Here is a 12,100-nt window from a genome sequence, read left to right as displayed (position 1 = left end):
ATATTTCGACTTTTGTAGATTAATATTGAAGACATCAAAACTATGAAGGAACACATACACACAGGTGGCTCCTCTAAGTAATTTAAAGTATATACACCGATCAGCCACAACATTATGACCGGGAGAAGGGAATAACATTGATCATCTTGTGACAATTCAGTGTTCTGCTGGGAAACTTCTGGACCTGGCATTCATTGGTTTGGATGTTACTTAGACATGTAGCACCCACCTAGACCAGACCAGGCACCCACACCCCATAGCAATGACACTCCTTGATGGCAGCAGCCATAAACAAAAACGCTTTAGGAACACGAAAAACAGCACAAGGTGTTGACCTGGCCTCCAAATTCACTAGATCCCAAACTGATCAAGTATCTGTGGGATGATCCTCAGAGGCCTCAACCCCGACTAAAGGCTGTTACATATTCCAAGAACAAGGAGCGAGAACAAACATCTCGCTCCTCTGGCTTGTTCTCGACACATCAACTGGGCAGAACTTTGGGAGGGGCCTATGATGACTCCCCTGGAGTTCGACTCTTGAGTTTCTGATGAAGTTTAAATTAACCTGACCAGAACGAACTTTGTTCTTCTTCGAACAAATTTCTCGCTTCTCGCAGAGTATGTAACAAACTTTTAGACGTTCTGTTACCAGACACCACAGGACACCCTCAGAAGGCCCATGTCCATTCCCTGATGAGTCACCACAAGGGAGACCTACACAATATTAGGAAGGTGGTCATAATGTTACGCCTGTCTGTGTTGCAGCGAGCCCTCTACCAGTCGTCTCACAGCGACGAGAACGACGTGCAGACGGTTAGTCACAAGTGCCTGGTGGTGAGCGTGGAGGAGTACGAGCAGATGACCCACACGCGCCGCTACGCCGACAGCGAGGACCTCTACTACCTGGCCGGCACCTACGAGCCCACCACCGGCATGATCTTCAACACGGACGGCGTTCCCGTCATCTGCTGAATGAACCTGACCCGATCGTTTCGCCACCTGCGCAACTACCGCGGAGACGGGACGCACAGACACACACACACTACAGAGACAGTATTAAAAGGATTAAGAGTCTCCTGAGACGTTTGCACACACAGACTTCATCCACGCCTTCACGGGGAAACTTTCAGAACACCTTGTACACCTGCATAAACAGACATGTACGCTCACACATGCACAAACGACGATTGTAAATACACACACACACAAACACACACACAGTTATATAGAGGAAAATATGAGTGTTTTATTTTCATGTAATAGATTTATGTCAGAGTACTTTTTTCTAAAGAGGTTAAAAAAAAAAACAGTGGAGAAGCTTTAATGAACTGTGAATGATGATGATGATGATGATGATACGAGGAGGAGGAGGAGGAGGAGGGACACGCCAGCCCGGTGTGACGTTGTGATGTTGCCGTGGTGATGTTACAGTCATGTTACAGTCGTATATAAACGTATCTACAGAACAGCAGGAGCGAAGAGAGAACGAGACGCACAGAAAGAGAGAGGTAGACTCCTTCGGTGAAACGAGCACTTAAAAAAAAAAAAAAAAAAAAAAAAAACACTTATAAAGTCTATCTATCTTTTAATTTAACCCCCCCCTCCCCCCTTTCAGGTCCTACCCCCCCTGACAATCCTAACTCGGGGCAGACACTCTGTCCATGTGCTACTAGAACTTCTGACTCCCTCAGAGACTCAGGCTAAAGAGAGAGGAAGTAATTTTTGTACTATTCAAAGCACTTCTTGTTTTCATCTTCCTTATTTTAAAGGAAAAATCCACCCCCACCCTCGCCCTCCTCTTCTACAAAAAAAACAAAACAAGAACACTATAAATCAGCTGCTATCTTGTGTTTTCGGGGTTGAACAACATTTCAGGGAGACTCTGAGGAGGCAGAGACGTCCTCGAGGTGTTTCTAGTTTTAATAAACCACGATATTTGATCACAAAACGAATCCAGATGTTTTAGAAGATAGAAGCTGACAGTGACAAGTTCAGTGGGTGGATTTTTTTTTTTTTTTCTTTTTTCTTTTCAGGGTTGCAAACGCTGCAGTCGGTCCGTGAAGGTCACCATCTCCGCCGTCAAGCTGCCAGCTCTGATTGGATCAGCATAATTCAATTTTAACACTCACCCTCCACCTCCTCCTGCTCGGTTTGTTTGTTGATTTTCTCTGCGGCGTTTGCAACCTCTAGATGTCCTGCGTCCGACGTCGTGTGTTTTGTTTTATTTTATTTTATTTTTTTTTTTACTTCGCTTCTGCTACCGTTTTCTGTTCATCCTCTTTGACATGAGTGCACTTTTGAATGAAGCCGCCGCTGTAGAGGAGACTCTGTGACCCAGGGTCTCCCATGTCTTCCTAGAGTATTTGATAGCCCTCATGCTCGCCGACTCTCCTCTGCAGTGGTTCACCTTTTTAGATGCAGACACACAAACACATCCCTTGTAACACATTCTTCTTATTATTATTATTTTAGCTGCTTGGGAGGTTTTTTTTTTTCCTTCAAATTATATTTTTTAGGGCGAGACTGTTGAATGTTGTGCTCAGGATCGTGAGCGTTTCAGGCGGCCTTACTTTTCCCCCCGGCCTTATGATGATGATGATGATTTTGCCAAAATCTCTTTTAGGCCCCGCCCCCTTCACTCAAGTGGCCCGGACCAGTAACGTAACGGCATAATAACCTACAAATACTGACGTCTGCAGCTGTTTCCCTTTTGTTTTTAGTTCATAGAAGTACATTATGAAAATGTTTACATTTAATGAACTATCCTTTTACGAAACATTTTGTGAACTAATCTGACATTTCTTAAGAAAAATAAGTGCAATTTCGGCACATTGCTGCCATCTGCTGTTCAGTTCTGGGTCTCAGTGTTGTGTTACGTCGACACCTTTTACTAAAAATTAGGAATAGCGGTTACTTTTAACGTCTTCTGTGAAGTTTTTACACTTTGCAAATCCGTCACGTTGGGCCAGGTTTAACCCTCCGCTGGTCCACTTTTGGCCCGCGGGCCGTATGTTTGACACCCCGTTCTCTACACGTTTAGAAGATTATAATCAGATATTTTATATTTTTGGTAAATGCCTTTCCTCTTCTACCGTTTAGACGTTTAGACGGCGTGACGTTCCTGAGCTCTCATTAAAGGGGACCTATTATGCTCGTTTTCAGCCCTACGTTTTTATTCAGGGAGTTCACCAGAGTGGCTTTGTTTGATTTACAGTTTAAAAAAAAAAATCTTTATCTCATTTAGCTCGTCCTGCAGCGTCTGAGTTCAGCGTTTGCTTGAAAACGGGCGATTTCAGTTGCTGTCTCTTTAAGAAACCCCTCCCCCCTCCCTTAAGCGCCCGCTGTCGCCTGATTGGCTGCCTCCTCTGAATTGTTTGCTACTAAGTTATCAACTTCTGAACACCTGCAGCGACAAAGATTACAACACAGCGACTCAGTTTGTTAAATGTTCTACATTATTGCTGATTATTTTTGCTTTTTAAAAATGTACGTATAAGTAGAGTTAGTTTTCAGATCAGTTTGAAATCTGAACGTTTGCCTCAGAGATTTCTTTTACATTATTATAATAGTTTTTTTTCTATGTTTAATAGAGTTATAACCTTGTAAATATATCAGAAAATCAGCATAATAGGTCCCATGTAACCCACCTAGCTACATCCTGGTGTCCAGTGTTTGTATCAGATATATATATCTATATATATATACAGTATGTGGTATACTGTATATATATGTGTCGTGTTTATATGTGACTTTTAACCACGTTGCCCTCGCTCTGCTTTACTCTGCAGAGACTGAAGATTGTCTTGTTGATATTCAATGGTTTTAATATTTTCTACTCTCTTGAGATCGTTCGGTTTTGTCTACGTTATCGTGTTTTTTTTGTTTTTGTTTTTTTTACTCGCTCTGAGATGCCGTCTGGAGGACGACACTAGCATTTCACGACTCGTTTCTATAAAATTCTCCCACGACGGCGACCCAGCTAATGAAGATATGCTGCTAGACTGTTAGTATTTAAAGCTGTTTAAACAGGTACAGAGTGAAAATCTAATCCGCTAAGGCCCCACCCCGCCTTCAAGATGCTGATCTGTTTTTTTATTTCTATTTTTTTTTGCCTGACACACGTATGAAACGTTTTGACAGGCCGCTAAAAGATGGGTTTGTATCCAAGCTGTGGGGGCGTCGTGGATACACAGTGTTTGCGGAGTGAACAAGTTTAAAGTGCCCGTTATGAATGTTTGTTTACCCCCGGAGCTGCTAAAGCACTTTTTATTTTCCTTGGTGAGGAGGCTGATAACACTCTTATCTCATGCTATTACCACACACACACTCGCACACCTTTCTAAGTCTTTAAGGTGTGTTATGGCCTTCAGATCTCTATTTACCCCCCCCCCCACGCCCGTCTGCATCCAGATCTCAGCCTTAGGCCTTCATACAGGGTCCAACACAAACACACACTTTATTCCCGCTTCGCCTTCATTTTGGTGTCATATGACTTTGTTTTCACCGTTTTAGCGCGTCTTTATTTTATTTTTGCTGTGATTGTTTTTCCTCATCTGTTTTTATATCAATTTATTATTTTTTTCCCCCCCTCCCTTACTTCCCCTCTCCGAACAATCGTCCACGCCTCTCAGGCTAAATACTGGCGTCAGGCACTGGGAGCTAGCTGCTAGAGAGAGAGAGAGAGAGAGAGAGAGAGAGAGCGAGCATAAGAGAGAATGGGATAGAGAGAGAGAGAGAGAGAGAGAGAGAGAGAGAGAGAGGTGGACTGGAGGCTGGTTCTTCGTCTGCTGTTCCTTCAATATCGTTATCGTCCTGTTACGGAAAAAACAAAAAAGATTATTTTGAAAATAAATAGAAAAATCATCTAAGTTTTGTAAATGATCCTTCACCGTCGAGGAGGAGAAGAAGCTATCGGAGTATACTTTGTACACATGTCTAATCTTGTAAAAATGCAAAACAAATACATTTTAGAGATACATCTGTCACCCTATGCTATAAGTGTAAGGAACCGTTTATGTTCTTTCTTTTTTCTTTTTTTTTTTTTTTTTTTTTTTTACAGACGGCAACCACGTTTATCAGTGTTTCTTTGAAATTGTTTTAGTAACTCAATATTTTATAGTTAATCAATAAACAGATGGAACTGTACTTTTTCTGACGTCTGTGAGTCTCTGACACGGAAACTTGGTGATACTTCACGCTCCAGTGCTCCTGAGCTTTTTGATGCTGTCATGGATGGCGCTGTTGAGCTGTTTGCATTTAGTTAAGTTGAACTGGGCTATAGCACAAACAGAACAGTTTGCCAGATTCAAACCATAGACTGTATAAAGATGGAACCCGCTCCTCAAAGGTAAAAGTGAAGCCAAAGCAAGTAGAGCTCCCCCTGGTGGCTGGCTGCAGTATAGGTCATAAGCTCCACCCCCTCTATGTTAGGGGGCGGGACTTGGACCAAACTAAAACACTAAAATACACGTCAAATACATTTTTTTCAAGGATGATTTCTGTCATTTTAAGTAGTTAATACACTGCTTGGCCAAAAAAATAAGTCGCAACCCAAAAAAAAAAAAAGGTCCCACACTCTAATAATTCATTGGACCACCTTTAGCTTTGATTACAGCACCTGTTGTTTCAATAGTCTTCTCCAATGTCACCAGATATATTTCCATCCAGTGTTGCATTCATTTTTCACCAAGATCTTGTATTGATGATGGGAGAGTCTGACCACTGCACAAAGCCTTCTCCAGCACATCCCAAAGATTCTCAATGGGGTTAAGGTCTGGACTCTGTGGTGGCCAATCCATGTGTGAAAATGATGTCCCATGCTCCCTGAACCACTCTTTCACAATCTGAGCCCCATGAATCCTGACATTGTCATCTTGGAATATGATCCATTGATGGAATAACCTGGTCATTCAGTATATTCAGGTAGTCAGCTGACCTCATTATTTGGGCAACATAATGTTGCTGAACCTAGACCTGAGCAACTGCAGCAACCCCAGATCATAGCACTGCCCCCACAGGCTTGTACAGTAGACACTAGGCATGATGGGTGTGTCACTTCATCTGATGCGATGGTTCTCCACTATCCTTCCAGTTTTTAATAATGCGTTGGACAGTTCTTAACCCAGTTTTAGTAGTTTCTTCAATCTCCTTAGATGTTTTCTCTGCTTGATGCATGCCAGTGATTTGACTCTTCTCCAACAGACTAACATCTTTTCCACGACCACAGGATGTGTCTTTAGACATGGTTGTTGAAGAAATGAGAAGCTACTCATTGCATCAGTTGGGGTTAAATAACTTGTTTCCAGCTGAAAGATAATGTCGAGACTTTTTTTTTTTTTTTGGCGAGGCAGTGTATGAGCAGCTACATATGAATTATCTCGTTATGCCTCTGTGTGGTTGTGTACCAGATTATTATTTCTTAGCAGTTGCCAGGCAACCAGTGGAGTCCATCACACAGCCTCCTAAGAAGCAGAACATTTGTCATTTTTACGCTTGAGACTAAATAATGAAACAAGGAGCTTCGGAGGTGATTTATTTTTATTTTTTTACTGGCTTTACTTTATGCTAAGCTATGCTAACTCTACGCCAGCGTGCATGCTTCCCAGCATACGTGGCGGTAAATATCCATGCTCTCTGTGCTCCGTCACTCCACTCCCCTCGTCTAAATGAGCTGCTCTGGGCTTCATTTGTGTCGACTGCTCTTTTAATCAATAGTGGAGTCCATCAGGCCTCCATTTTGGCAGCCCAGTAATGAAGCTGCTGGTCGTGATAAAATGGAGGAAAGTTCAGCTTCCTCTGCAGAGCTGCACATCTGACCAACGGGAGATGCATTTCCCACCGCTGACCGTTCAAGACTCTGCCCTCAGAGAGCTGGTGAGTGTGTGTGCATGTGTGTGTGTGTGTGTGTGCGTATGTGTGTGTGTGTCCACCATGTATAATTAAATCTTTGCTGACATGAACTATGTGTGTGTTCCTGTTCCACGGCGAGGGCAGCAGTCAGGGGTTCGGACGCCTCCCTGTTTGCCCCAAAGGACCGACATCAGCATAACATCAGACCCCGCTGAGAGCCTCGTCTGACAGACACCCACAGAGAGAGAGAGACACACACACACACACACACACACACACACACACACTCTCCATCCTAACCTCAGCATCGCCCCGCACTCCCTCCTGTGGGTGTGTCGGCATGCCGCGCTCCGATTGGAGGACATCACAAGAGCAGAGGCGCTCCATTGGTCGAGGCGTCTTTGCAGCTTTAACACAAGAGGAGGCTGAGATGTGTGTGTGTTGCTTGTGTGTGTGTGTAAGTGTGCGCATGCTCTCTCAGCTCTACTATGCAGCCCTGTGTGTGTGTGTTATGTGTGTGTGTTATGTGTGTGTTATGTGTGTGTAGTTGCAAATGGTTTCCCAGGAGACAGGTATCTGAGTGAGGGGGCGTTCAAATGCACACTGAGCACAACGGTTTGAAAGGGTTGTTATTCAGACTGGAGTCTGCTCACACAACTTTCAGAGTTGATGCTTCAACTCAAAAAAAAAAAAAAAAAAAAAAAAGAGAAAAGAGAAGATTCTGCATCACGGTTATATCACAGTGCACCTGTCTACATCTGTTTACCTTTGTATTACTTCATCCTACATCACCCCTCATCTCAGCTGCTTTCACATCGTTCTCAAAGACATTTTTGGTGCAATACGTGTTTTTTTAAAAGTAATCCTCCATCTTGTGACAGTTCAATGTTCTGCTGGGAAACGTTTGGACCTGGCATTCATTGGTGTGGATGTTACTTAGACATGTAGCACCCACCTAGACCAGACCAGACCAGGCACCCCCACCCCATTGCAACGACACAAAACACTTTAGGAACAACTCAAATAAAAAACATGAAGAACAGCACAAGGTGTTGACCTGGCCTCCAAATTCACTAGATCCCAAACTGATCAAATATCTGTGGGATGATCCACAGAGGCCCCTCCCCTCAAAGGCCCCCCCAACTAGACACCACAGGACACCCTCAGAAGGCCCATGTCCATTCTCTGATGAGTCACCACAAGGGAGACCTGCACAATATTAGGAAGGTGGTCATAATGTTATGTCTGATCGGCCTTTTATCTAACTATTTAACTCATTAATAGAAGCAGACATAGTTAGTTACTCACTTAAAACTTGATACAGCCTGTAAAATAGTCTTTGTATCTTTAATATATTTACTCTTAACCTTATTCTGCTTTGTATCTCACTTGTACTTTATCTTCTGAATCTTTCTCCTCTTAGGAACAACTCAAAAAAACATGAAGTATAAACGTACGTAGGTTACGCCGTCTCTGCTTAACTCCCAGCTCATTCAAAAATGGTCAAAGAGGTGGAGCTGAGGCAAAAGACGACTACCAACCAGCGAGGACACCCACTCATCACTCAAACAAGCCACTCCTTCAACTCTGCAGAACTTTAAACAGGCGAGTAAACCAGACTGTCAACATGTTTATTTCTGCTGTAAACCTGCAGTTTTTAACATGGAGGTCTGTTTGAGCCTCTAGTGGTCATTTGTGGAACTGCAGCTTTTGGAGTCACTACAGAGCCGAGGTACTACTAACTGTGTTTGTGTGTGTGTGTGTGTGTGTGTACTCTTTTGTTTTTCCTCTGCTTTTGTTGTTTTTGTTTTTTTATTCATTTCCCTCCCTCGCCCGTCACTGCGCCTCTTGTTATGTCTTACGTCTTGTGATAGATTTGAATGTGAAATGACAACCGGGCCTCGCAAATATTAGTTCAGTGTGTGTGTGTGTGTGTGTGTGTGTGTGTGTGTGATGTACTGCATATCAATTAGATATCTATTATTCATGGTGACAACGTAATGAATGAAACATCACACTCTTTGTATTTCAGGCATGTTTGCTTGTCTCTCTCTCACACACATATGAACTCGTGTTTCTGTTTTTGTGAGGACCCTCCATTGACATTATGTATTCTCTGACCCCCAAATCTAATTATGTTCTTTAACTGAAAACTAAGTCTCAAAAGGTTTTAACCCTCATAAAGTTGTCAGAAGATGTCCACAACTTTATAAAAACAAGAGCTGCCGTTGTGTTTTATTTAGACGGGAGGACAAACTGTGGATGAAATCTTATTGTTGCTGTGGAGACTAAGTGAAGCTCAGTGAAAACCTGACGGCCGAATCCAAGATAAAGTCCTGTAGCTCCTAATTAAGAAACACAGAATGAGGGCGACGTGATTTAAAATCACCATTAACAGTTTGCTCTAACGTTATCGTGTCCTCGCAGCAACAAGCTTCAGAGTTAGCAGCAGCAGCAGCAGCAGGTGCACTGTGGGCGTTTTCCCCCTGGATTTTGCCTCTGAGGCGACAAACTGTGCCGACTGCAGACAGAGAAGCACAAGTCCTATCTATCGACCAAGTAAAATGTATTAACTAATGGTAAAACTTCATTTTAGAAGCAGTATAATATTAGTATTAAACTGCAGTTCCTCAAATGTCCACTTCTTCAGGTGCTGGTGGAGAACAAAAACAGAAATAACAGAAGAGATTGTATCGTTCTTTGATTCTCTTGAAGGGGAACTACTGTTTTTTACAACCTGGACCTTATTTCTGGCATAAAATACGATCGATTACTCACCCATATAACTTTTGTGTAATTTGCAGTCAGTTGGGAGATATTTAGATTTGCGTATATCCTTATAGTGGGAGTGACTGGGGCACCAAATGCAGCCTCTAAATAACACATTATCTGCTGCGAAACTTGTTCATTTCACCAATATTTTGTTATGATGCACTAGTGCTATTCCCTGTTACCATCATACGTGTTCTGTAGATTGACCCACTTACTCCTGACCTGGATGGGGCGGAAATAATGTCCAGGTTGTAAAAAACGGTAGTTCCCCTTTTATGCTAACAAGATAGCTAGCTTTAGCTATAGAGGGCTAGCTGTTTCCTGTAATTCACAATTATGATTGACTAAATTAAATTAATTTACTATCTAACATATATCAATAAATAAATAAATAAGGCGATTTAAAAAAAATAAAATAAAATCTAACGGCTAGCTTAATTACAAGGCTAGCATAGCAATACCGATTTCTGACTTCTACACTGTATAAAATAAGATAATCTATTAATTTATATATTAATTATATTAATTTACATAAGTTTATAACATTCATTTCAGTAGATAGAAATCAGTATTTTCTTTGTTTTTGTAAAAGATCAGCTAAATTAAACTAGATGATCATAAACGATCATAAAGGGGTCCATGCCGTGGCGAAGTCATCCTCAAGCGGGACGCAGAGGCATAAGCGGGTTGAAGGTGGCCTGAAAGGAGGCAAAGTGTTGGCGGAGGAATCCTTTGTCTGACAAGTGAATGAGAGATTGTGTATGCCATATTTCATGAAGTTAACTATTGTAGTTTTTGAGATATTGAAAAGTTGCTTTTGTAGCGCCCCCTAGAGACCAAGGGTCACAAAAGTTTGGGTGCTTGTACAGAATCATATTATTATCAATGATCTGAAGTTTGATTAAGTTTAGGTATAATTATAGGTAGCTTTAGTTGAGGCTAGCTGTGGCTATCTGCAGTCCTTTGTAAAAGGTCAGTGATCGTTTCTTGTGGAATAATAATGAAATATTAATCTACGTAGCATGAAAATAACCAACTCATTTAACATTTTAAATCTTACAACTTGCTTTAGGTTCACAAAACTTTAAAATGTGAACGGGAAATGGAGCAGAAGATCTCCCCCGGCTCAGCATTGCCACCTGTAGGAGGAAGTAAGACACACCCGTCATATTTCACTTTTATATCTTGTTATACGAGAACTGACTGTTTTATCGTCGCCTATCCATCCTAGTTATGAGACGTATCTGAGCAGTGTGTCTCCTGTCGGGATGTCTCTGCCCGTCCTTCTAAAACAAACCTGCTGATTTTCCCTCACGTCTCATCCATCCATCACCTCCACGCTTTAACCATTCATCTTTATCTCTCCCATGTCTTCCCTCAAAACTCCTCGACCTATAAAGACCAAAAGCTGCTTTCCGTCGTGTGTGTCACCTAACGAAGGTCAACAACAATAAAAGAAAAACAGAAGAAGTGGACACTCTGGCATGTCCCACTTCCCTGTTTGTGGTTTGATCCACGCCACAGATACAGCGACGGAGAAGAGAAGGAACCATTTTTGATGAAGTGAAAATTCCACATGTTGCATTTTTCACATTATTGAAAGTAGAGAGTCTGATATCATCTGTGTCAAAGGAGGCAGTGGGCTGACATGTCGGCCTTTACCGTGACCGGTGCCCTGTTGTGTTTTGTCCTTCCTCTCTCTTTCCACCTTCCTTTTTGCTCCTCCTCTTCCTCTCCACAGTATGTGGAGCAGAATGAGTAATGATCAGTTGCTCTGTCACACGCCAGAGACTTTCTTTCCCCGCGGCCACGTCCAAAATTAGCACAATGGCGTCGCCGAGCACGCACTCGTACGAGCCTGCACGCAGGGATACATTCATGCAAACACCTGCAGAGGAGGACATGAGGTGTGGCTGTATGTCCTGAAGGTCATAGGTCAAAAATCTCTCTTTACAGGAACCTTCCAGGGTAGAAACTCGATGCACTTTCTTCCTGCAGAGTTCTTCTTGTCATTCTCTGAGCAGCAGCTCTCTCTGCTGGACAAAAGCAGCAAATACAGACTTCTTACAGACTTCTCCCCTGCACTGACTTCGTTTGAGTCCTCGATCCCTGCAGGAGTCTTCTTCTATCGAACCTTGGTCGCCGTTTCCACACAGTTTCTTGTCTTTTCATTTTCCTCCGACGTCCAACCCAAACCTGTCCGTCAAACCCGCAACCTCTAATCTTTCACGCTTCACCAAAAGCCCGGACGGATCACGCCGATAAACCCCAGCAAACATTTATAATCACGGCCGGATTTGTATGAGATCAAATTTAAGATTTGCAGAGATTTTGTGCTGCAGATCTGTTCTGGTCGCAGCTGTTTAAACAGGGAAAAAAAAAAAAAAAGATCCAGAATGCCTCCTGCTTCCTGTTTTGACAGACTCAAAGGAGCTCTGATCAAAACCATAAGATCTGAATAAATCTTTTTCTTCTTCTT

General features: G+C 42.5%; 1 protein-coding gene across 2 annotated transcripts in view; it reads left to right on the top strand.

The window, feature by feature from the left end:
- The window catches only part of tnrc18 (trinucleotide repeat containing 18), a 52,692-nt gene extending 47,547 nt beyond the window's left edge, over positions 1–5,145 (top strand). For both annotated transcript variants that reach the window (XM_084570188.1, XM_084570189.1), the window contains one exon: positions 766–5,145. In XM_084570188.1, the coding sequence (XP_084426314.1) occupies positions 766–972 (207 nt within the window). In that variant the 3' untranslated portion in view covers positions 973–5,145. The remainder of the gene's footprint in view (positions 1–765) is intronic.
- Positions 5,146–12,100: the final 6,955 nt, after the last annotated feature.

Source organism: Chelon labrosus, assembly GCF_963514085.1.
Source record: "Chelon labrosus genome assembly, chromosome: 21".
NCBI lineage: Eukaryota > Metazoa > Chordata > Actinopteri > Mugiliformes > Mugilidae > Chelon > Chelon labrosus.
The sequence above is the reverse complement of the archived record's forward strand: the minus strand, read 5'-3'. Positions and strand labels throughout refer to the sequence as shown.